This window comes from Corvus hawaiiensis, chromosome 16, assembly GCF_020740725.1.
Source record: "Corvus hawaiiensis isolate bCorHaw1 chromosome 16, bCorHaw1.pri.cur, whole genome shotgun sequence".
NCBI lineage: Eukaryota > Metazoa > Chordata > Aves > Passeriformes > Corvidae > Corvus > Corvus hawaiiensis.
Window position 1 is genome coordinate 12,612,359 of NC_063228.1, and position 27,170 is coordinate 12,639,528.

The 27,170-nt window shown below is 39.4% G+C and overlaps 1 protein-coding gene across 24 annotated transcripts in view; it reads right to left on the reverse strand.

Moving 5' to 3' along the window:
• The window catches only part of RBFOX1 (RNA binding fox-1 homolog 1), a 1,119,677-nt gene that overhangs the window by 353,397 nt on the left and 739,110 nt on the right, over positions 1–27,170 (reverse strand). For 19 of the 24 annotated variants that reach the window (XM_048320431.1, XM_048320442.1, XM_048320440.1 and 16 more), the window contains one exon: positions 14,362–14,403. The exons of the other annotated variants lie outside the window; for them this stretch is intronic. In XM_048320431.1, the coding sequence (XP_048176388.1) occupies positions 14,362–14,403 (42 nt within the window). The remainder of the gene's footprint in view (positions 1–14,361; positions 14,404–27,170) is intronic. 24 annotated transcript variants of the gene reach the window in all.

The window sequence follows — 27,170 nt, forward strand, 5'->3', positions numbered from 1 at the left end:
CTTTAAACAATTGCAACTATTCTAAGGTAAGATTTTGTTTTCAAAAGGGGAGTAGGGGTTAATATTTGGTAATCATCACTAATATGATAAAAGGTTCCTATTACCAATGACTTAAGGACTTCTTCCCTGTAATTTTCAGTTTATGAGTATATAAATTGCTTTGTTATTTAGTGCAGGCTCCTTAAATCCTGAAGTCTTTATGCACTGGATGATAACAAATGGATCAGTTTTACCACTTATAATAGTTCAGTAAATCATGGAACAGCCTACCTTTCAGCAAAGCCATCATACAGAACTTATCACAGCAAACCTATCAGCTGCTACTTCTGACTATATATCTGACAAAACTAATTCATGCTCTGTCTCCTCGTCTCACTTGTTTTTTAACAGGGTGAAAACAGCCTCGTAACTGAAGGTGGGTTATATCAGTGTTTTGATTCTGTGAGGGACTGGCACATGCACAGCATGTGCTGAGCACACTTCTCCTGCTCCCAGGCTGCCAGAGCACCACTACTGATGGCAGCACCACTGTACAGCAGCCCCACGATAAAAAAAGGTGAAAAATCTGCTCCTCTGCCACCTGAAATCCCAGGAACAGCACCAGAACCAGCCTCGCCATTAGGCTGCCCAGCACCTCCGGTTCTGCTCACAGGATCAGAAAGGCCTCTGCAGCAGTGTCCTGGTGGAGGCAGGTACTGCCCACCTCCAGGCAGGACAAGTGACAAACAAGGAGATACAGGGGCAGGATTTTAGGGAGGCACTGCAGGGGCAAGGTGTATGCTCGGAATGGAAAAATACAAAACTAATACTGGCTATTCAGAGAGAAAACAGGGAAAAGAAGTTACATAAGAGGATTGAGATATCTACAGAAATAGACAAAAAGCTGATGCTACAGGTGCTAATCACTCCCAGCATATTAGCAGTGCACAAGAACAGCCCTGAGTTAACTCTATCAACAAAACAGCTGAGTTTGGCACTTTTGAGACAATTAGTGCCTCACAATTGCTGTCTCATTACACCACAACTGCAGAGTATAAAAGCCTACAGAACTGCTGCTGTACTTCTTGCACAAGTAGTGTCTGTGTTCAATAACTCACGTGCACCCACTGCATACACACAGAATTCTGCAGCCAGGTACACAGAGCGATGGCCTGGCAGTGGCATCAGTCTGGAAATAACAACTGTCTTCAGAATCTTCTCCTACTCCTCATTCCCAAGGAAATCAGCGACTGTTTGAGGAGCTAATGGCACCATCACATCGAGAAAAGGAAGCCGTGAGGCTGCTCTTTAATAAATCAATGCCACTTTGGCTGCCTTCCAGACCACAAAAACACTTTGGGCATCTTTGCCTGCCTTTCATTTTGTGACTTGTAGGACCCTCTCCATCATCTTGATGTCTGCAGATTTTCTCCATAACCCTTTTTCTTTTTTTTTGGCTTCTACCATGAGACTCACAGAACATTCTCCTTTAATAGGTCTCAAACTATGTTTTTCCAGAAACTTTTGACATTTTCTGAAACCTGGCATTTATGTATTAAAGATAAATAAGTAGTGAGACAGTAATTAAGGCTGCATCAGTGCTTTCCTAAAGCATGCAACATGCTGCATGGACATGCAGGGCCAAATGGTTCTGATTTTCAGAAGTGGCCTCAAATTATTTTGACATCGCCTCAGAAATACTGAGAAATTTCTGTCCATCAGTCCAAACTATGAGAGGGAACCCAGGGCACGTCAGGTGACAAAATGAGATGAAGAGTGCCTTCTGGGAGTCTGGCAGAGGGAATGCCTTCCTGGCATCTTGGAGCAGGACAGATCTGTGAATGGGTGTGAGTGCAGCTATCCATGTTCTGCTCTCGTTCACACTGAAAGCCTACAAGTACAAACGCTCATTTCTAAGATTTCTTTAAACAGGACAAGGTTGTTTCTGAAAAAGAGGTGTTTCTAAAAGAAAGTTAAATGCAACACAACTGTAAAGGAGTTCTTGCAGTTGAGCAGCTGCCTGTGAACACTGCAGGTAAACGCACACAGCACTGCACGAGGAACACCCTGGGACAGGAGATTGTGCACTGCTTCTCCACCACTGCAGGCACTTGATAACTGGGTCACTACACCCCTTCCAACACCCCCACAGTAAGAACAATTTTTTTCCTGGTCTTAAAAAATTTCGGGAGTATGTAGCTTGTTGCAAAAAGTCGGATTCAGAGCAGTTTTTCCTGCATGTTTCAAGCATTACAAAGCATGTCGGTGTTCGGCTGCTAGCCACCAACAGGCCAGTAACCAGGCAATAATCAAACCAACCTGAGAGTACTTCAGATTCCACCACTGCCTTCCAGTACCATCAGAAATTCCTTCAGCAAAGTCAAGCTGGATTCCCTGACCATTCATTCTCACAATTAAAAATTTCACTTCTCATACAGTTCTTTTGCCTGAAATCAAAATACTCCCTGTGTTGTCTCTCCCCTTTCATGAGCTGCCCGTCCTTTCTGTTATTAAATTGATTGTACATTAGAGATGCTGTGTTTACCTCAGACACTCTCCATTAGGAGGGATCCAGCCTGTACACTAAATATTTAATTGGTGTTCTGAGATGCTCTGAATCCATGTGTTTTCTATTTTCCTAGGGGGTTCCTGGTTCACATCAGTTGGATACTTCTTTCCCAGCAACAAAATGTAAAGTTAACTATTTCCAACAGCAAATGCACAAATGCACTGAAAAAACACCCCAAAAAACCCAAACCAAAACAAACAAAAACCAAACCAACCAAACAAACAAAAAAAACCCAAACCAAAACAAATTACACCCTGCTCTGAAAACAGTGACATTCTGGAAATATAATCTCTCTCACAAACCAAAATGCAGATTCTTCTGGTAGAACAGGCTGATAATACTTTGCGCATGTGTGAAAACTGAGATTTGTTTTTTCTTTTCCCACTGGGAGAGGAAAATTCTCCAGTAGCATCACAAGGAGTGATTGTTCCACACTTTACTGTTCCATCTTTCATCAGAGACAAATTGCCAACACAGTGGCAATGTTCTGGTGCAGCCCAGGGTTACTGCTCAGTTCTGAAGCACTTCCCGTGACAAAAGGCTGGTGGCACTTTGACTGAGGCTGAAAGAGCATCAGCAAGTGGCAGAGCAAACCTGTGCTGGTCTTATTGTCAAAAACACCACGCACATGAGGAACAGGAGCAGCCTCTGTGAGCACAGAGCTGGGTAACACTCTCGATATCCCTTTTCTCTGGGACTACACCAGGCTCAGCTGGGCTCCACTCACAGGAAATTGCAAAATGCTGATCAAAGGCATCACAGCACTCATTGCTTTTCACTGAGCAAGACCTTGCTAAACCACAGCATCTATGCAAACTGATCTTTGTAAGCAAACAGTATGAAAGCATTTCAAAAGATACTTCGATTTTTAAAATTTTTTCTTTCACATGAAATTTCACATGCCAATATGACAAACAAGCAAAGACCATTATTAAGCATTGGGTACCCTGCTTCTATTTAGTTACTGTCTCCTAAGGACACGCTACATTCAGAGCAAAGGGATAACCAGCAGGGCATGTTTTCCATCCTGACCTCCACTTCAAACGAGGGAATTCTCCATGAGCAGAGCTCGTTAATGCAATTCCTTACAAGGCAGGGAGACTCTGGGCTGCAGCATCAGGTTGCATAAAGCCCATCTGGCCTCTCAGGGGTGATATTTTTTGTTCTCCTCTGAGCCCTGAACTTGGATGCTCTCTGCACACTGAGTGAGTCTCCACACTCACTCACCACTCGGAATTAAACTCTTCTGTGGCTGTGGAAATCCAAACAAGCACCAACACCCAATTAAACACATGCTAAAGTTTTCTTTGCCTGAGATACATCTTGTAAATTTCTGTGTTCCAAATTCCAATCCAATTCCAAGAATTTTTACATTCTTTCCTCCACCTGGCCAAGGAAAGGCAATCCCTGTGCCTGCAGCAGGAACCTAAGCAGGGAGAGGCTGAGTGCTCCATATAAAGCACTGGAAGTGCATCAATACCATGCTTTAGTGCCAGCAGCACAGCAAAATAAACAGTGCAGGAACAGGGCAAGCATTTGGGTGGGATTTCGTTCAGAAAAACATACAGGAACATCAATCTGCTTTTGGTATTTATTGTAATAATGTCAAAAATCTGTTTCAACTGAATTTCCTCTATATTATATTGCCACACTAACTGTATTATGGTTACAGATGAACGCTTACTGAACTTCTTTCTCTGTTTAATAATGTCAGTGTTTTCCAGTGCTTTCAAAATAAAGCTTGGATTACTCTGAATAAAACATGGAAATATATTTTCATTAATCAATTTGAAAAATTATTTTTTTATTTTCCTTTCAACCTTTTTTAAATAAGAGCCAATGTTTTCCACATCATTTTATATTTGGTATCATATAAGCCACAGAGTTCTCTAAAAATGGTAAAAGTCTTTCTGAGATTTAAATCTAAACCTAATACCATTATGCATTATTTTGGAGTGTCTAATACATTTTCAAAGAAAATAGTGAAAAAAACTACTTTTTAAAAAATTTTGGCACAGAGGTATCATAATTTTAACATACTGGATAGAATACTGGAACGTAATTTTTTGCAGCCATTGGATCTGGTTTTCAAACCAGAAGGAACTTCATGGCAATGTTAACAAACCATGATTGCTCTGTTCTGATGTTGACACGTGAAAAAAAACCTAAAATTTGGATACAAAAGAGTCAAGAAAAGTTTTGTTACATTTTTAACACTGATGAATATATACCAAAATATTTTACCGGCTCACTGTGTAAAATTGATACTTTGGATACAAGATTATCATAACTGAAAAAAACCCCACAATCCTATGGTGGACTCCACATTTCCAGCTGAGCATATGACTGGGAAGGTGCCCAGAACCCAAGACCTGCACATTTCAAGGGCTTAGGAAAAATTAGGTTGTTAAGTGAATTTTTTTTTTTTTTTCTCCTAGATTTATAGCAGTTTGTTTGGGGTTTAAAAAAAATAATAATAATAAAAAAAAATCTCTGTTTATAGATGAAAGAGAATAGTAAATAATTACAGTAATAGACTTCTAATGCATTTTGTACTATTATCATCTGGGAAAATATATAGAAAAATATTTTTCTTAATTTCAAATTAAATGCTAAATACAATTAGATTTTAAATATGTGTTTTAGTGGAAGCAGGAGTGTAAATGATGTAAGAGATATCCTTGAGTTGGGAGCCCAGCAACTGAGCCAAAACTCAAAAGAATAAACTACCTTTTCAGAGGTATCTTTACAGAACATGCTGCCAGGTTCTTCCTTGGGCACTGTGGCAATATCACATGAAAATTCCTGGGAGATTTCATTCCAAAAAATGGGAAATGCCAGTTAGGGTGTCGAGAAAAAAAGAACAAGGGGGGAGCTAAATTATCAAAAGGCTGGATTTTTTTTTTTTTCCCAGTGCCTACAGTTTTAGATGCAAATGTATGTGCACAAAACCATGTGCCTGGAATTATCCCTAAGCAGAATGTTTACCATACATTTATGGTAAGGAGCAAACACATGACTGGTTACCTGCATCACATAAAGTGACTCGCCATCATTTGATCTTGAAAAATTGTGGGAATAAAACAGGAGATTAATGCAATCTACCTTAAAATTCCCAGGCAGTGTGTTAAGCAAAAAAAGTACACCAGATATCAAGGATGTATCTGAACCATAAAGTATTCGGGACAAAGGCAGTATCTTACCCTGTGCTTGTAAAATGCCTGTAATTTATGGTGCTATATAAATGATTTTTAACAATGATGAAAACAGTTGTAGAAAGCAGTAGTTCGAAGGGGAAAAAAAAAAAAAACCAGAAGAGGAGAAATGAGCTGATAGCATATGAAGCAATCTATAGCACGTAGGGAAAACCAACCAAAAGGTAATAAAACTATTCATTATGTGCTCTTTGGAGGGCAGCTGCTCTCAAGTAGCAAAGTGACCTTGAGATGAACACCACTTTTTTCACTTTCAGTGTTGTACTCAAAGAGATCTGAAGAATACAAAGGCAGAGATAACTACTGCATGAAAGAGAAATGCTAGGAATGGAACTTTCGAGCACAGAGTGCATCTGTGGTTTGCCCATTACCTATGGAATAAAAGTCTACATGGCACTTGATTACATACTTGGGATACATCTGTAGCCACTCCTTCACATTAAGGGCCCAAATTTCTGGTATTAGTGGAGCACAGAAAATGCCTGTGATCTGATGTGCTCTGGTTTTATATCTCCCTCTCCCTGTCCAAGCCTCACTGTCTTTAAAGATAACAGAGGTGATCAAAGCTTCAAAATACACAACAGCACACAGATGTGGAGGAAAAAACATTTCCAAAACAAGGTCAGGTTCTCCCAGGGGTGAGAAACAACAAAGAAGCTACAAATCAGCAGAGCATTTTTACCTTTCTCAACTTCCTGGCTTATAAAATGCATCCTCCAGATACCATGCTACAAATACAAAAATACCAGCTCAGGATTTCTTCCATTTCTCAAACAGTTTGTCCCCCAGTACCTACTGAAATTGGTGATTGCTTCAGTCAAGGGGCAGGACCTTGCACCTGGATTTGTTCACCTTCATGAGGTTCACGTGGCTCCACCTTTCCAGCCTGCCCAGCCCCACACAGGGAAAAGTGTGAAACTCTGGCTAATACCCTTTTTTTCCGAAACAAATTTTTGCTGCAAGCCTTTGTGAAGAAAAGAAAAATTAGTCATATTTTTAAAATTCTGTACTTCATTCATCTTCCAACACCAGGTATAGGTCCCTGCTCAAGCCCAAAACTTCAAGATGGTAAAAAACTACTGTCAGCCTGATAAAACATGGATTTGGTTTGTTTGGTGTAGTTTCTTTTTATTTCTCTATCTCATTTCCTGGGGACTAAACAGAGGGAGTTTTTGGGATTCTGTACCAAGAAAGCCATTCCTGTGGAACACAAAGACTTGGCTTTCAGGACAAGTTGGCATTTTACTGCAGAATAGAACAGAGTACAGGTACAGTTCACTTATTCTTACCATTAAAAATGTCGAGATGAAAAGCAAATATAGACTTCTAAAATCCTAGCCTATTCAAGGCCAAGATTTCACTCAATATCTGACAGTGTGGTGCATCTGCATGTCAAGCTCAAGTCAGTAGGAGTGAATCCTTAACTACATTTGTACATATGTATAATACAGATACATATTTGTATGTATATGTTTTTATATTAATATTGGTTAATGCATTTCTGGTTTAAGATGAATTTATTTTTCCTCGTAATTTTTGCGCTTTGAAAAAACTTTGGCAGCTACTTAAAGCATGATGAAATGTTTCTGTAGAGTAGCAAACCTGACCAGTTTAAACAAGCAGGGTTTAGAAAGATTTTACAGAACAGAAAAAGACCATTAACATCAATAAAAGGACATGATGTCCATATTAAAATCAGTATTCCTTCATTCTCTCTACTTGAAAAAACACTGGTTCAAGAAGTCAATGTGGCTCAGTGACTGTATGTCCCTATAACACTGCATTGTTTGGATTCTTCATGTAAATTGGTTTGGGTTTTTTTTCAGTTCTTACAATATTTTCAATGTCTTTCTTGTTCCCTTTAAAAGTGTTGTTGCTCAGTCTGTTCTTTTATATATGAGTAAATGAGAATAGAAATCCACCATGCAGAAGGACCAAACAGTGTGTTAAAAATCCAGCCCAACTACCTGCAACTGAAAAGCCTTTCCTAGTTTTTCACTTTTTTTTCACCCAAGTGAAAAAGAAAAGTAAATAGTTCAAGCCAGCATCACTACCCATGCAAAACCACATAACCCCCACCCAAGCTAGAAAGGCCTCGTGGAAACACCCAGGGGGAAAAAAACCAAAAACAAACAACCCAACACCATCCCAAACCTTGCAAAAAACCCAAATCAACCAAGGAAAAAAACCAAAAAACAAACAAACAAACAAAAACCCCAAGACCACAAACCCCTCCAAGCTGCAGTGTAAACTAGATAGTGTTTCCTGCTTGAACTAGGTGTGACACTACAGAGACTATGATCTTTGCTAGTCAAATTGCCTCAGCAACAGCAGAGGTTGAAATAATAAGTCAGGATAGTATAAACACTGTTAAAGCTGTGCACTCAAAGGTCTAGTTTCCAGATGATCAAAGAGAAACTACAAAAGCCGTGTGAAAAAAGAGCTTCCTCTCAACAAACACAAACTAAGCAAGAAAACCTTTCTTCTTTTCTAGGACAGCCTCCCTGATCACAGCAAGTGCTCTGCAGCAGGAGCTGTGTGCAGCCACTGCAGAAAGTCTGAACCAAAAGCTGCTGTTCTGAGTGCAAAGCTGTTCCCAAAAGCAGTGTGCAGCCAGGACTGGGCATTGCTCATGTTTGTGCAGCAGGTACAAGAGAGCACCAGGCTATTGAATTAATGTCGGGTACTGTCTCAGCAGCCCTTAAACTGTCCAAATGTATTTCCTTCTATCCCTTCACAGGTTTACCACTGCCTGAACCTTCATTACACTCAGTGAACTATCCCCTGCCCCTGGTTGTCTGTGTACAGATATGAGTTTAAACACCCGTTGAGTAGCTGCTGCATTCCATACAGAGTGCTGCAGCTCTAAATGGAACCTGTCACCCTAACCGGACAGGTACTTAGTGCAAACACTGCCTCAGCCTCACCAAAAATTCCTGTAATCCTTCATGTCCAGCAGTTATGAAGTACCACACAGAGAAAATACTTGACTGTGCAAAAATGAAAGTTGAATTCAAAAGAGAGTGGCACTTGAACAGTAGAAAAGCCTCTGCCTGCTATTCTCAGAGGGAGATGCCAAAACAACATCAGGACAGGAATGGAAAGTTTTTTGAATAGCATTCCACCAAGAGCAGGGTCAGGACAATACCTAAAGGCCTCTTAAGAAGTCCTGAAAGAATTCAAACAAACCTGGAGTGGCACCACTATTAAATAAAGTGATGCAAACACTTTATTCTCTTGATCCAAGGGCCCTATTAGCAGTCAGCATTGGAAGAGAACAGGATCCTTGTGGTAAGAAGCCATGGCACTTGAAACATGAACCCCAACAGTTTTCATTACCTTGCCACTGTTTTTCGTCACAATAATATTAAACAACAAATTGGAGGCCAGCATTATGAGTTACTATTCTCGGGAAGGCTCCTAAAATTCAGCAGAATTGCCAAGCAAGACTGCAACTGAATTTTACATTTCTCTAGTTGCCTTTTTTTTGGCACACATTTATTTTAAGCTAAGTTAAAATTTAAATGAAATCACATCCCTAAAATTAACCCTTCTCCCCAGTCTTTTTTAGGTCTTATTTCCAAGATTTTTTTTTTTTTTTTCTTGAGCTGTGATGTAAATTACTTTTTATGGAACCACTGGGAATATAGCTGGTAAGACAGTGAGTGAGAGTACTCCAATTTCATTCCATGTCAATGTGTAATACAAATCAGGAACCAAAAATACACCTTCTTATTGATCTCACCTACCTGCATCTCCACACTACACCTACACGGGCGACGACACACACAGCTCGCTGCAAGAATAACTATGGGAACTAACGAAGGATCACTTTAAGCCACTTGTCTGGCACATCAAATGTGGCACATGTGAAATCCTAAGGAAAGAGGATGAGTAGTGAACCCACTGGATTGATTAAATTTTAGGAGTTATTTTAGCTTTGCCCCTTGCAACCCTTTTTCCTTTGAAGCACGTATAATACTTGGTAGTTCCAGATTACTCTTCCAGGCAAAACACACACACACTGTCTACAAATGCAAACCAAGGGATTTTCAGAGGAAAGGCAAAAAGTGACATTTTTAGTACTGGCCAGAACCAGCTGCCCTGTTTCGCAGAAATGCCATGGATTACTATGTTGCTCTCTGGTAACAAGACATCACTGACTCACAAAACCAGCTCATACTCATTTCTTTGCCTCCTGTCCAGCGTGGGAAGAGGTGGATGGAGAGCAGAGGTTTTTGGCCATCCACCACGTATGTTCTGCCCTGCTCTCGTCCTAAGTAATTTCAGAAAACCCTCGAGAATAATATCTACTAAAAAAATCACTTCCACTCCGATTCTCTTCCCCTCTCCAGTTGTTTGTTTTCGTTCAGCTCAAACCAATTGAAAAATTAGTGTCTGTCACTCAATCACAATTTACCTCCTTAGTGCATCAGAAGAATACCACACACAAAAATGTCAATGGATTACTCTTATATCACTGCAGAAAGCTAATGCCACAACAATGAGCTTCAAAAATTTTCTTTAAAAAAGCTTCCAAAAACCCTCATCAATACAGCTGAGCACATTAGAAACCTCATAAATTAATGCACTGGACAAAGACACAAATAAAGCTAAATACTGCAGGATCAATGTTGCTTAAAAATTATGCTGGGCATCAACGCATTTGCTATTGTTTTCTCTACACCTGGCATAACTTTGATACATTTTTAGCTGCATGTTGCACTTTATTTCATTTACCATACTAGAGACAAGACAAATATTGAATGCAAAACTTCTGTCTTCTTGAAGATTAGAGCACTATAAAAATATAAAAGTTGATATTAAATACAAGATGATCGTTAGAGCCTGCCCTGCCAATATTTCAGACCAGAGAAGGAACTCTGGCTGCATAGAATGCATCTTGATAATAAGCACATGTGAAAGAAGCTGTTAATTAGAGCAACAACTGGGTCACTTAAAATTTCAGATCAAGGAAGCTAATCACACCATTTACCATTAGACCTCATTGGTATTCACAGGAACATTTATAAAGCCTCCTAACATTAGAGTTTAAAATTGTCCTCTGCCCACCTTGGAGAGCTCATCTGGTGTTGCTGCATCAGGACCAAAAGCATTAGCTTATATAGCACAACTCATGCCAGTACAGATACAGGAGTTCATTTTAAACAGCTACATTGAATTAATCATGCAAAATAATCAATTATGAGCTGAAAGTTGGGTAAAGCTCAGTAAGCTTTAAGTTAGCCTGTACATTTAAGTCATGTTCTTAGGCTATGATAAAAAAATAACATCCCAAGTTCAAGTCAGACCAGCCAGGAAGGTTCAGTGGGAACAGCAGACAGACTTCAGAGGCTGCCACTGTCCTTATTTATAGCTTTAGGTACTCCAGCTAATTTCTACTTAGGGCTCGGATCCCAATTTTCTTCACAGCCTTAAATAACCTGGACCACGCACATTTCAAAGTCTGTTTTTCAGACTGAAATACAAGCAGAAAAGTGCTTTTAAATGATTTTGAGCAAGCTGTGAGTTCTGTGCCTTTACAGGTCATTTCTAATACATCAGAATGCCAACTACACACAGCAACTCCTGAGCAGCAAGAGGCAGGAGGAGAGAGTCAGAGAAGAGGAGAGGGTGTGACTGCCCAAAAAGAGATTTATAAACCAGGAATGGGTAACACAAAACACAATGAAGGGGAGTAAAGAGTCTCATTATTTTCTTTGAAGGAAATACTGATGAAGCACAGTGTGTGGAGGGAGGTGGGGAGAGAGACACTGATGAGTCAATCTGCCTTTAGAAACAGACTGTCTTTTTTAGTACAACTCGATTTAAGTGACACCAGATCAGAAAGCAAAAAGACATTAACAAACATGAAAACAACTAATATTCAAGGCAGCACGTTGTAATGAAAAATCGCTGCCAAGAGGAAGTAAAACTTGAAAAATGGCATTGATGCTTTATTTTTTTTTTAAATCAAATGGAAATTTACCAAAGTTAGGTTAGGTTATGTTTCCAAATGGAATAAAAAAGCCCCAACCAGCCTTGCTAGAGATAAAATTCCCATATTTTTCTGTATGATTTCTCATTTAAATAATTCAGGTAAAGACATTGATTTCTAGCTGGGGACTGTACCAGGTTGGCAGGGCAAATAAGTTACACACTTGTGGTTGTTGTGAAGTCCAAACATTGAGTAGAAAAGGGTTAAAATGCACAGGCTTCCTTAACTATTGATTATCATTCATTGTAAATATAATGTATAATGGCCAGAGGATCGAATATGGATGAGTTTCATTACTCTAAATGCTTTATTCCAGAACAGTGACAGTCGGCTTTGCTTTAAAATTTACAAGGCAGTGAAACAGATAAGAGGTGAGAAATGTCTGAATAAACTATTTTAGTCACACCTGGATATTTCTTTCTACAGCCACACAATGACTAATTATTTATTTAGACTATTATGCTTTTAACAACCCTTTCTTTTGAAACTTTTTTATGACTCTTAGACTAAGGAATTACTAGGGAATCAAAAAAGGAGAGTGGCAGACATTTTCATCTTACACTTAGCAAGGAAGTAGGAGATAGTATCTTTTTTTCATTGTGTTATTAGATGATCTAATGATAATCTGATTTTAACTTGGTTTTACAAACAATAGGATGTCAGCATTTTGTTGTTTTAATCCTGTTTCCTTGTTCTGTTTCAATTCTTTCAGATGGGATGAAGCACTATTATTTTTTTTTTGTAAAGAGACTGCCTGACAGCCCAGTATTCATGGGAGGTCACAAACCCCAAAAGAAAATACTGCAGGCCTGCAAAACCTAATCCAGCCAATAAAACATTTCTTTAACAGTACTGCTCAGTTAGGGAGCCAACCTAAAAGTGCCAGAATGGTCAAGTTACACCCTCATAGTGTTCCAAGTGCAACAGGTCCACACAGGATATTTAAATTTCAGTGTGACCTTTTGACACAGCAGATTAACTGTGAAAGCCATAGGAGATCCCTGCTACAGGAACAGAGCTCACACTGGAAACTGTGTTTTGTGTAACAGGAACATCACAGGAATTGTGGAAGCAGATGTACCTAAATTTAGAAGGTTACAGGCACGGTTTTGTCTCTAGGTGCCAACGTTTTGCTATGACAAACGCATAGCTTAGGCTATGCATCCTAAGCACTGAGCTCATTGTTGAGCATAAATGTGTAATACTGGAACAGAAAGATACATGAAAGTTTCACTGCACCACATTTTATCCACTACTTTGAAAAAGCATACCTATTTATTTGAAGAAAGAGCTGGTGGCCACCTCACGTTATATTTCAAAACAATGTTTGCCTTCATTCAAGGAAGAAAATAAAAACAAGAAAAAGAAATGAAAACTTTCTTTGTTCTCAAGGCACTGCTACCTCTTGAAAAGCTTGCCCTTCAGGTACTAGTGCAATATTTTAGCTTTGACAGCTGCTCTGTTGAGACATGACTACTGATAAAACAAAGCTTTGTCACTCCAGCTCCAGTACAATGCGATGCAGTCACATGTCAGAAGGAAAGAATCGAGGACAATATGTGATGCATTGTTCTTGCCTAACTTATTTACCAAAAATCCCATTACAAGTGTGGTGAGGACCAGCTGAAGCATCTAGATATGTTGATGAAGTTAATCTAATGAATGGCTGAATGGACAAGAACACTGCACAATGTACTTTAACACAAATATATTCCTTATACTTGCAAGTCATGCAGGCGCTGCTGACGCTTAGCAAACAAAAACAAAAACAAAATGCTGCTTGTTCTATTTCCAACAATATTTTTGTTTGTACAGAAACTTACCCTTCCTTCAGGCCTGCCTCTCCCTCTCTACTTGCATGTGGGATTTCAAGTGAATACTCATCATGCCGTGTCAATGGTAGGTCTATTAAGCAACACTCAGATGACCAAAAAGCTTTTGGTTGGTTGGGTTTTTTTGGTTTTGCTTTTTTTTCTTGTAGTTAATGAAGGTTCTTATACTTTCCCAAACTAATACTAGAATCAATCAAAAAATATTGCAATGGAAAAGCATCTTCAGAGATCTGTAGCATTTAAAGGGAGCAGAGACTAAAAGCTCTAATACAAGAAGGGGGGAAAACATAAGAGAGGTCAGCAGCCTGGGCTCAGGAACTCTGTCTCCTTTACAGATTGTACACAACCAATACACACTAAAATCACCAGCTACCTCCCAGCCCTGGCACTGGTTCCTCTCTGACAGCACACAGACTACAAAAATCCGAAGGATAACGTCTTCTTGTTCAAACCAAGCTCAGAGTGGAGGAATTCTGGGAAGCACAGAGTGACCTTTGGCACTGCTGAAGCTGCACGTGGTGCACGGGAAGAGCTGAGTGTCACGGGTCCCATGAAGAGGCATTTACTGCCGAATGCCACCACATTACAGAAGAAAAACCTGGATCTACTGCAGCTCTTTGATACTGAGAGATGTACAATATTTACCAACAAGCAACAAATGAACTAAATATGTTCCTCTTAAATTAAGTAATCCATCTGTCAATAGCACAGACTAGATTCTGCTTATGTTTTAAGGAAACAGAGCATCTTGCATATCATTGCACTTACCCTTAGCTGTTCTCTTTCACAACTCATCTGTTGTTTTGAACTCTACAAGGGGAAAAAAGAAAAAATAAAAGCCAAAATAACTTTGAAAGCATAACATTCTTGCCACAACAAAGCTGCTAAGTCTACCTGTCTTACACATATAAATGTTGGAAATGCAGCCATTTATCTAAACACAGTATTGTCCTGTGCATCCAGACAGAATCATTACTGCAAAATAATATTTTTTCCACTTATATTTTAAATGTACAAAGGTCAAAACAAAATTAACACAAGAACCAACAACAAATCGGAAGTAGAAAAGAATCTCTTTTAGCTTTTAAACACCTCATTGGCAGTCCAGTTCAGGAAGAAGCTTTCCTCCTTTTGTGTTCTATCACGAGTCTGTTGTATTTGTGAATATCCCACTGCTTCCATATTGTGATATATTCACAGCACAGCTCAGGAATAAAGATACAGAAGTTTCAAACAAGTGATAAAACACATTCCTATGAAAACTTCCAGTTTTAATCTGGTGTAAAAGTCACTCTGAAGATGATTTGATTCCACAGCATTTTTTTTTTTTCCATACTGCTGTGTTTCTGCTGTGCCAGATTTACAAAAAACACTGTTCAGAGCATGAGAGCTGCTGCTGGGCAGGACCTCACTCCCTGTGACAGCAGACACTGGCCGTGGCAGTGTCAGCACAACTTGGGACGTCCCAGCTCTGCCAGAAGGAAAAGGCTCCTCCAGGAAGAGCTCTGGAAACAACAAAAGCCCTGAAACACCCAGTTCCCAGTCTGCTTTCCAGCTCCCTGATGTCTAACCCAGTCATGCACCAGGACCTCTGGAACCAAACTTTCAGAGCTTTGCTCACGAAGGCACTCGAGTGTTGATTTGTTCACATGGAGAGAGGGTTTTCACGTCTGGCTGGGTTTTGTTTTGTTTTTTTAAAAATAATTTTAGAATAATTTTAGAATCTTTAGGGAGCATAATTAGCCTTGAAAGTGTAATCACTGTCAGTTCTGTCATTAGTGTAGCTGGCAAACAATCCATAAAACATGAAATTGGATGCAATGTTTCTGAGGATATCTTCAAAGGCTCGGAATACACTTATCACTACTTCGTACCTAGAAACAGTTAAAACACCAACCAATACCCATTTGTACAAGATATTTTTACTCTGTAGTGAAGATGAAAATGGGAACTTCGCAGTAAAAGTTAGGTTACTACAAACAAAATAAAAGTGCCTGTTTTTCATCACAGAAAGAGCCCTAAAAAGTACATTACAGGCTTAACATTCTACTTGTATAGCAGAAGTTTTACAACAGAGGCTCTGTATGAAAATACAGACCTAACAGAAACAAATGCTCTTTGAAGTTCCTAGTAGGGAACAAAAAGTAAAGGAATTCAGCACAGGTGTAATTACAATTCCCCTAAGGAGTCAAATTAAGTACAGCTGAAGCAACTGTCACTTGCAGACTAATGATTCCTCTTTCCAAAGTTCATGACTTTACACCATTTATGAGTCACTTGAAGGTTATATTAGTCTGCATTGTAAGTGTGCTTGCGTAAGTCTCAAGAGTTAATTTCAGATCTGAATTCCACATGAACCTCTTCACCTTGATTAAAAATAAATATAATAAGATATTTCAGTTGGAAGGGACCTACAGTGATCATCTAGCGCAAGTTAGAAGTGAGTTTGGGTTGTTTTGTTCAGGGTCTTTTTTATTATTTAGGTTTTCTGTGTAAGCCCGCACACTAGAGATTTTAACTTCTGGTGGTGGGATGGAGGGGAGAGTTTTGGAATGCAAGAAAGGTGAAATTTGTAAGATAACAAGCAAAAAAGTGTATCAAATACTTGTAGAGTGGAGCAAGAGTTGTTGACTAATAAAGCAGATAGTTAATAGTTAATAGTTAATTGACTAATAAAGCAGATAGTTAATTCTGGGTTTAGTTAGTAGCTATCTGCTACCGTAATGTGAAACATAAAATACGTAACATCTCAGACACCAGAAAAATTGTATTTAAGATGGAAAAGAAGTGTTTATGAACAGTGGGAGAAAACAACAGAGAGGCAGAGTGAATAAGAGGACTGCATCTAAACATCCAACTGCTCCTCCATCTCTGACAGCAAAAGCAACATAAGAAAAATATCAATTTACTTTAAAACAAACAGCTCTCATATGAATGTGAGAACACTATCTTAAAGTATTTTTTGATTCAACCACCCCCATGACACTCTGTTTACTTCAAAAGGAAAAGAAAAACAGGGGCAATGTGCAGGACACACCAATGGTGACAATTCCCTTGGTTGAAGGTGCAGCAAATGGTTGATTCCAAGCTGTGTTTTAGCTACAACAACAAAATCCATTTCAGAGCTGGCTTCCCTCAGAATGAACATCCACCTAGACAGCTCCCTCATCACCCTCCATACTAGGAGCTTTCCAGAAAAAAGCAGCAAGGCTTAGTGATAAGGCATTATTAGGATGAGATTAAAAGGAAAAAAATAAACAAACCAAATTTACCCTAATGAAAAAAAAAATAAAAATTCATAGTTTAAACACGGATGCCATCTGCCTGTCTGGCCCTCTATTTGTCAGTTCAAGTTTATTCAAATGCATCTGGGAAAGGCTCATTTGGACATGAGCAGCTCTCTGTGCATTTCACCAGTGCCAAATTTGCTCTCTCATTATGTCTTTTTTGCTATCTGTGCCAGTTTAAGAGAAACATCCTGGCAGTACTGAGCACTTAAGGGAAAACATAAATAATGCATTTACAATATGTAAACCTGTACAGATAAATGAGAAAAACTGAAAGCCATAACATATTTAATTAATGATCAAGAGACCCTAGAAGCAAACCTTGTGCATATCCTGCAATTTTAAATACGTTGCTTCTCAATCCTAAATTTACTTTGTTATGGCTCTGGATTGAACCATACACAATTAACTATTTATTTATTTTAGTTTAAGACTGGTCAGTTTGTTGAGTGTCATTGTGTCAAGCTCTCACCTATCATGAGTTTATGGAAGAATGCCTAAAAGATTCATTTTCTTTAAAGGATTCCATCAAGGAAAAAAAAAAATTAAACAACTCAAGGCTGCTTTATAGGACAGCAGTCTTAGAAGACACTTGTGTTGTCAGGCTCCATTATTTTAAACCAAAAAAAGACCCTTTGGAAATACTGTGCAACCTGCTGGTGTCATTCCCCAGTGAGTTCAGGACTAGAATGGGGAAGTCTGTTTTGTTTTAAGTAACAGTAACAGGTGGAAGGCTGAATATCTGTTAAATGTATTTATCAGTTATCCACTCTTCACAGGGACACACAAGCCCTGGCTCTGAGGAAACTGGAAACCAAACAGAAAATGGGACCCATCTCCGCATGAATGGACAGACTGAGAGAGCAACAGCATTACTCGAGGTGGTAAGGAATACCAACAGTCCACATGGGAAGGTTTTTTTGCTGCCAAGTTTGTTAAATGTCATTTTAAATAAAAGGGCTTACGTGATTGAGAAAAGAGAACAACAGGATGGTAAGAAGGTTATTTATAGAAAGTCTCTGCATAAACGTAAAAGAATATTTTTGCTGCAGTACAACATTCCCAAGTATTTGGTTTACATTTTCAGATTCAAAACCTTTTCAGGATTGAGGCTATTTGAAATGGAGCACAGTGGTTGAAAAATAACAGGTCTAATGTCTTTTATATTCTAGATATTTTGCCATAACTAAATATGTGTGGTAAATGAAAGGCCCCCTGATATTGCTGCCTTTCTTTTTCCACCTCAAAAAGGACAGTGCAAATTTGATTACCATAATTTCACCAATATCCCTGGTTTTATTATTACAGTCAGTATCTACACACGAACTGTGGAGCTTGAGAGCCAGGTGAGAAAGGCTGAGCAGTCACAGTGCCTTTACCAGAACCTACCTCCCAATTGGTGAGTGCTCATCATCTGATTGAGATATTATATTTCTCCTCATTCATACATAGATTAAACAGCTGCAATCAAACCATAGATTATCCTTTCACAGTTGTAGCAGTTGTATTTCACCAGACACTTTGAGACAGTCCATACCATTTCATGCTATCTACAAAATCCATCTGTCAGCGCTTTCTCTCATTAGACACTCATCTGACTGTAAAAGTCTTCTGTCAAAAATTAAATGCTTGGGTTTTTTCCTTGCCACGTTACACAAAAAGGCTGTGCAACACAAGGACACACACCATGCACTGCTGTATTGCATTTGGAAACAGTCACTTCCCCAGCATCTTTTTATTACTTATTAGTGTTCATTATCTCATTGCCCCGCAGAATTCAGAATAAATGATACTCCAAGTTATTTAATATGTGGAGAGAGTGCGGGCTTGTACATAAATGTATAAATAATATCGTGTATTAATCTAAAACTGCTTCTCAGTACTACGTGTGAAACCCCAAAACCCAAATGAAGAAACAACATCCATCCCAAGAGCTCACAATGCTGCGAACTAGAGCCCAAGGTGCTCAAACACAGAGGACTCATTAAAAATACCAGTAATTGCATAAATATACAGGATGAATTGAACTGGAAATGGGGGTTTCAGAGCCTTTGGAAGTCACAGCAACATCTAGAAGCTTTCAAACATAACATCAGTATTTCTTCCTCAAGGAGTAACTGGGATCGTCCTTTTCCTCTACAAGATGCCTAAATTTTCATGGACATGTCTCCTGAGAGCCCCCAAATGTCGAGGAAAGTCTAAGGATGTAATAATGTGCTGAAAACCCATAGACTTCATGTTCCATTGTGTTTCTAGCACATAGGGGCACAGAATGTATATGTCTATGCATATGCAAATTCTTTCCAGAACAGAGCGCTTCGGGTTTCTCTTGGCTAGGTATGTGTGTTTGCATGCACAGAATTTTAATTTCCTGGGGTTTTATTACCACCATCAGTTACTGTGCTCCAGCAGTGGCTGGAGGGATTGATTTATTCTCCAACGCCCATGGCTGGGTGTTGTATATCGACTGGTGCTGCTGTCATAAATATATTTGGGTGAAGAACTGTCTCCAATTCCGTGGGTAATACGAAGCAGAGTTAAGGTTTCAAGTGTCACATACAAGTGGGTTTATTTCTACTGGAAGAAACAGGCAATTATTATGGCCCATTGAGCTCAGATTAAGCATTTCCATCAAAAAAAGAAAAAGAGCCTAGTGCTACAATCCTTGTAAAGCTGTAAATGCAAATGGGGACCATCTCATCATCCATAAAAAATAATCTATAGTTTTATAGGCTTTTCTCCCTCTCCTTTTCTTTTTGCCCTCAAATTAGCAACCCATTCCAAACAGGATCATTTTATTGAGACAAGGAAGAGTAGAAAATCTCCAAAAATAAAAAGAAAACTTTTAATTTTTTTTTTACATTAAATTAAAACAGTTTTTAGGCAATTATTTCCTTTTGCAAAATGGCTCCTTTAACCAATTGAGAAACCTTAAAGTCCAATTTTCACCTTTTCTTAGCTTCAGGATAAGATGTTTCTTCACCAAGATTTTCTATAGTGCTTGAACAACACTGTTACCTGGAAAACAGAGGGGTCTGGGGGCTTTCTTGTTTTGGTTTTTTTTTCTTTAATTTTCAATTTCTTTGTTTTTTAACAGCCTTAGCTGCATGCCCAAAGCATGCTGCAGGTCACAAAGACAGCCATGTGACCAAATTTGCCTCTGGCTCCCTGAGTGTATTCAAGGAAACTTGTGGTGCTGCAGCATAGCCTGGTTCTTCCTTTTCCAACATCCCTGTGAGTAAAATCCCTGCAGGATGGCAAAACAGCAGCCAGCACTGCAGCGTTCCCCGTGCTCAGGTTAGTTCCCTGTGTTTGCAAACACAGTTTAGGAGCTGTGGGTCTTTGCTATGACCTTGTGAAAAGTATGGTGCAGAAAAGGACAGTGCTGGCTTGAATTTGGATCTACACACTCTGTGACCAACCCTTGGACACTAAAGCTCTGGAACTTACCTTACAGAGGACTTTAATATAAATTAGGAAAATTATCTCGAAGAAAATATCTTTTGCAGGTACCATTCCAGATAAGCACTTTTGTGGGAAAGCCTCAAGATGAAATTCTGGATGTATGCTCTGCATGGAGCAATCCCATGAGAAACTATAGTTAGTATTCGAACATAAACTCCTTTTATATATAAAGGACTAGCCATAGTGCATTTTATTTCATTTCCCTGCACAGCACAGAAAATATTAGAAGCAATAATCTGAAGGCAAAGGCAATGCACTACAAAGAATAAATGGACACTATGAAAAATGTAAAAATACTGTGATGTTAAAACAGCAAGCAGTATAGAACTAAAGCATGTTATCTTACAACATAAACAGGCCCAAACTAAGCCTGCCATATTACATGTATTACCCTATCCAGTGCAGCACAAATAATTCTTGTTGCATAAGCATATTATTATTACAAGAATTTACTCTCGTAAAATCTTGTACCTTTGGGGAAGAGTTTTAGGTTTCTTTCCTCAAAGTCTCTACGCAGAAAAAAAATTAAAATTGCAGATAATGACATGAATACCAATTAGGTGATAAACTCCAAAGCTAATGTAAATATAGAATGAAGAAATTGGAGGTACTAATTAGTATCTGAGCATCAGGTACTGCTGAATTTTGAGGGTCTGTATTACCCAAACAAGGCAATAAATCTCATGTGCTACATAATAGGTTACTTGAAGTAAAGATCATGGACAGAGATGACACTAAAAACTGTAAGCCAAGAATATATAGTAAAATCAAAACAGGGTTTAAGTAAAAACTCCACTTTACATAGATTTTTTTTTTTTTTTTTCCTAGAAAATTACTACTAGCCTGTTAAGGTGGCAGTTATTCCAGCTGCAGGTAACGACTCAGAAAGACACTTCAAGGCAGAGGAGGGAACAGCAGGCTGACAATGAGGATATCACTGGAGACAGGCATGGATTTCCAGACAATTACCAAAGCCAGTTATGTTACAAATTGCTGCTATAGACACGGCCCGTGTGCTATCAGCAAACATCTGCAGGCCTACTTGCTGTGCTTGTGTGCTGATAAAAGTAAGTCAAGTTCATTCAGCCACCGACGCTTGACAAATTACAAAAAAACCAAAACACAGCTTTTATCTGGCAGATCCACATTATTGGCTGGAGAGGTCATTACAGGAGGAACTGGTCTGAGAAACCAGATATTGCCAGGTCAGCAAGAAGCCAACAAACTGGCAGATATCCAGACTTTCATTTGTCCCCTTCCTCAGAGTTGCCCTTTTTCCAGTCAAAACATTAATCTTCAGTGTCCTAAAGAGAAAGGCTCTGTGTGTGTATCAGTATATTTATATGTGTAAAATAGTTTACTTTATATGAAATGATCCAAAGCATACTAAATAGTCATTCTGCAGTATTGACTTCATAGATCAATCATCAGTAAATTGATCTGCATAACTTATTTTATTCATCTACAGGTGAAAAAAGGAAAACCTTAGAATATTTAATATTAATAACTATTTCTATTCTAGGATTGTCTTTAAACTGATTGATAATTAACAGCATGCTATTATAGAGTAATTTAGTTGGTTAATGAAACTATTGATTTTTTTTCCTTTGCTTTTGGTTTGGGTTTTGTTTCTTTATAGACATAGATACAGACACATACTTTATATACATACTCTTGTGAGTAAAATTTGAATGCAAAAAAGAGGTGAAGACCACGAAGTGCAATAACATGGCAGTCTGTTTTCATGTCTCACTTGTCCTAAAACTTGATGTTTTGGTAGATAACTTCATTACTTATGAAACATATACATGCTGCTTATCTTTAGCTCTCAGGAGAGAATTTCAAGGATATGAATACAAGATGAAAATTGGTCATTAGTATCACACACGTTTTCAATAGGATGGTAGGGGTAATTTAGGCATTAATGACGCTCAGATACCTTTCTGTGTTGCACTGGAAATGCACTGCTAGCGCCTGTGTTTGCACACACAAATCACAAATCCAAACACAAGAGTTGTACCCTTTGCCACACTTATCAGGGGCTTTTTTGCTATGAATCTTTTGAGAGAAGCAGAGGTTGCCTTTGCTGCACTAATTTATCAACTTCTGGACTCTGCAGGTGAGACTATTTCCCGAAAGCACAGCAAGACATACAGGAATTATGCTGTCATGAAGTTTAGAGAGAAAACTTCACACCCGATGTGTGATGCTCAGTAAATACACCCAAAATCAGGAGTGTGTCTTCTTTGATTTTTAATCAATTAATGAATTAGTCCCAGAGGGAAAATCATGTCTGTCCCCCCTGCCCTGGGGCTGCTCTTACCCTCACAGCACGAGCCCACCTGGCTCTGCATCAGGGTTCACTCGCCCTCTGCATCACACCGCTCCTCTGGCCATTTCTGTACGCGCAAGAAGCTTGAATCAGCAGAAAGAGCAGGCAGGAATTTAATGAGCTCTAGGACCAAACCTGCCATAAGGAACTACTTACATAGTTTTTTACAACTCTGATAATGTTCCTCAGTGGAACTGTAGGTTGTACGAGCAGGCAGAATGTTTGGCTCTCGGAGCCACAAGCCAATCACTTTGGAAAGCTGTTGGTACTCACTTGTACCCCATGTAAAAAACCTGGTTTGGTTCTGATTTGTACTGTAAATCTTACTTCCCAAAGGCAGCACTTTGCCCTTGCTTACAGCAACAGAATTGCAGAGGAACTCTACTGAAATGAGTAGCTTAGGTTTTTTGATTTAAAGAAGAGTAAAAGTCTTCTGGCAGTCGTCTGAAGAATAAATCGTGTTCCTTGCATTTACAAAATTGCTCATAGATTCACTGTGTCTCAGAGTATTCCAAAGATGTGGCAAGACAGCGCAAATGCTTCTGGTGCACCCAAGGATCATTATCTAATAACTTGCAAGAGTTTTCCAGGTTCATGCTATCAGTAAGAAATCACAGATTTCATTTTGGACTAGATGACCTTTAAAGATCCCTTACAACCCAGTGTATTCTATGACTCTAAATAAGCAGTGCAAGCAAAACCAGTAAAGCACAGACCATGCAGTTTGAGCAGTGAAACTCACAGATACAATTTCTCTTGTCCAGTAGTGCTGCACTAGTGCTGAGTGTGACCACATGTGAGCAAGCCTGTCCCTGACAGTGTCCCACATTAGAACTGCAGAGGTATGGTTCACACCTTCTTTACTTATATCCCCACACAGAGCTGAAGTAACTCTGCATTCCCTCGCTCAACTAAGGAACTGCACCCTTGAAGGAATTGTTTTCTGAATAGTCAAAATTCTTTTCCTTGCTGGGGAGATGTACCTTTCAGACCTTGGAAGTGTTTAACTGACCTCCCCACTTGCCCATGGCTACCAAGTGAAAAAACTCGTGAGAAAGCCAAAGTTTCTTGAAGTCTGCAGCATTGGTATCCTGAGAGGAAAGTGTTTTATTCTGCACAACAGCCACATCCAATAACTACACAGGGAAGGAAGGGCAGAGTACCTTAATCTCCTCTCCTAAACAGCTTAACTAACTACAGAAGATGCAGTGCCTAGCATTCAATAACTACTCAGTGCTTTGACTTGTTCCAGGAACACATTACAGAGACTGTCAATAAACTTTAATTAGCAATATATTTTTAGTGGCAGTGCTACAGCTTGCTACAATGAAACATTTCTCCCAAGAATTCTCCCAAGAAAACTTGACACTTAATAATGAAAGACATTTAGAGATTGTCATATAACAGCATCCATTAGGGCACTGTATTCTTCTCACTCAGAAGTGGTAAGGTTACCTTGAACAAGTAAGTCTCATTTAAAATATTCTTTACTTTTCTGTTAAGAAAATGAACAAACACTGGCAACAATCAGGTGCAGCTGACAAAGTTAAATGCTTTCTTTCACCTTTTAATGAGACCGCAGCAATGGCCTTACTGTCCTAAAAATAGCAAAGTAGAGGGAAACACTTAAAACTTGCGTATGTGCATGCACCTGCATGCAGAGCCAGGCTCATTTTGCAAACGAAATGTCAGGTTCTTCAATGACCTCAACGATAACAAGCTTGAAATTGTAGCTTCAAAACTCTATTGTGTCTATACTTTTTGAAATAATTGCAATGGCACATTGCATGCCATCCTCATGCATGAAAGTGCTGCTCCCAACACCTCTAAAAACTTTGTGATGAGCTATGATGAGGTGAAGTAAACTGGGACCTGAAACCCTGTCCCTTGAGAAGGCAGAAATCTTGTACTGTATAAACAAGAAAGATCTAAATATCACCTCTTTTTGCAGTAAATATAACCTCTTTTCTTCTTCACATAACTGTATATATCTTCCCTTTTCCGCCACACCTTAGCCCACACTGAAAGTCATCAAGGACAAAGAATTCCATCTACAAGTTTTCTCACTTTCATCTATAGCTCTACAGACAATAGAGATGGAAAGGGAGGGAGAGAGAAGCATCTCTTCTACCTCCATGTATGTCTGTGTGTTCCCATTACAGGGGGGTATAAACCAAACCACAATATTAATGACTCATTTCAACATCACACAATATACAGGATCAATATAATAACTGCACACACCATTCAAAAGGAACATTTCACCTTCGTTTGCATGCAGGTAACACTGCCAGTGTGGTGGCCCAGCCTGTGTGTTCAATACACCACAGCTGTAGCCTTGAGCAAGGTGTCATTTACTCACTGTTTTTCACTCATTTCATTCCCAACGTTTGTAACAATCCTATGCTGCTTTTACACCCGAATTTCTAGAACTTCCTACACTAAACGTTGCAATGAGATAAATGTGCAATACTACAGAAAGTATTTTGACCTGCACATTATTTCTTTTTGTCCTCCCTTTTCCTCCCAGAAATGTTTTATTAACATACACGAAGAAGCAAAGCAAAGCCAAGGCCCTGAAGTGAGTCCCACACTTGCGAGGGTGTGCACATCACCTGAGAAGTGTTGGGTCAAGCTGCTCAAACTGAAACCCACCCAAACTGAAACTGAAACCCACCCCATAGCCAGCTTGCTATGACCCCAAACAACTCCTCCCACTCCAACAGGAATGAGCGAAGTACCAGCAGAAATAATTTGGAGCTCCTCAGAGCTCTGATGTAGGTGGCCCTCGGGGAGAACTGAGAACAGGAGAATTGCAAAGAGCAGGATCAGTGCTGTGATGCTTTGTGTGGTCATTCAGATTAATCACAATCTGATTCAGTGGACCCAAGATCCAAATAAACTCATTATTTTTAAGCAAGGGAGCCTTCAGGTGTGCCACATTTTTGAGCCTGGGATTAGTTTATGAGATAAAACGATTTTTAGTGCTATGATGCAGAAGCCATTCTAGTCTGCTAACTACCTGAAACACCGAGATCAATTTTGAGAGTAAAACATCAATTACCTCACTTACTGAGACAGGATAAGCAGCAATTAAAAGGGTAGGCAATGCTGCTCTGCATGAGGTTACTTGTCTGGTTTTTCAGTATATCACAGCAATTGTTTTGATTTCTAATTGCGTCTAGAGACTGGAATTCAGGCCTTTTACACCTCAGTATGCATATTCTGAGATAAGGGTATCTCATTAACTAGATAAAAATTCCTGATGTGTCTCAAACAGGCACACACAATTACAAACAACAATTAATTTCCATTGCGAAAAGATTCTTTTGCTTAAGAATGATGACCTGGGCTCAGCTACACTGTACCACCCATCCTAGACAAATTAGTCTAAACTCTGGCATGCCTGGTATTTAACACCCATAATATTAGGAAATAAATCCTGCAGGAACTAAGCACCTCTAGAGAAAACGCAGCCTTTGTCTGCCGTTGCATGGCACCAAGGTCTCTGAACCAGGAAAGTTTAGGAAGGCCATGGGATAGCCCTGAAAGCCTGGAAATAAGGAGCAAGTGTCCAACACAGGAGGGAAGGAGCTGCTGTTTCCTAACACCAAGCAGCCCTGACAAACTGGCCACAGATCACAAACAGCACCAACTTCCCAGAGGTCCAGAGACAGGAAAATCTTAAGTGACGAAACAGGCAGCTTAAAAGCCATCATTACACACACCCAGAGCTGGTTACAAACCCTCTGACAGAGACATTTGTTCATCAGATTTGCCAGATCAACAACAATGGGAAGTTCTGCAGGGAGTGCTCTGCTCAGTAATGCCCCGAGAGTTTCTGTAAACTCATTCCCTCTCATTCAGCTGCTGAGATGCTGCTGTGATGGGTTTTTCAGGAAGCTGAACCTTCCAAGCAACCCAGGCACCTGACTCAGGTTCCCAGAACCTGCAGCTGCCGACTGCCAATGGACAGAGAGAGCTGGAGACCCCAAGTCACAGCGATTCAGTGGCTCTAGAGCATCCACATGGCAAAGGTCTTTATTTATACCTCCGCTTTTAAAACTGTAATTAAAAAAAATTACTTCCATTCTAAATAAATACAGAAAGTCTTCATTCTAAATAGCGACAAAAACCTGTTCTACAACATCAGATTTTCCACAAAATTGGATATTTTTCCCCCATTTCTTTCTTTTTTTCCCTTTTCCCAAGTCTGAGCTCTCACTGTACCTCTGTCTGATTGTTGAAGAAGATAAAGCCCTCTTGTAAAAATGGGAAACCTCCTTCTAGACTCTAACCTTGGCAAGTGTGCAGCAGTGTGACAGGTTACAGATGCAGACTGGCAAGAGAGCCACACTTCTCACTCAGTGCACGCTGCCCGTGCTAGTCAGGGGCAATAATTCATTGCAATGACTGCACAGCATTCTTTACTAAATAAAGCCAGACTTTAAATACATCATGGAGATGTCTTGTTGTTGTTTTGTTGTTTTTTT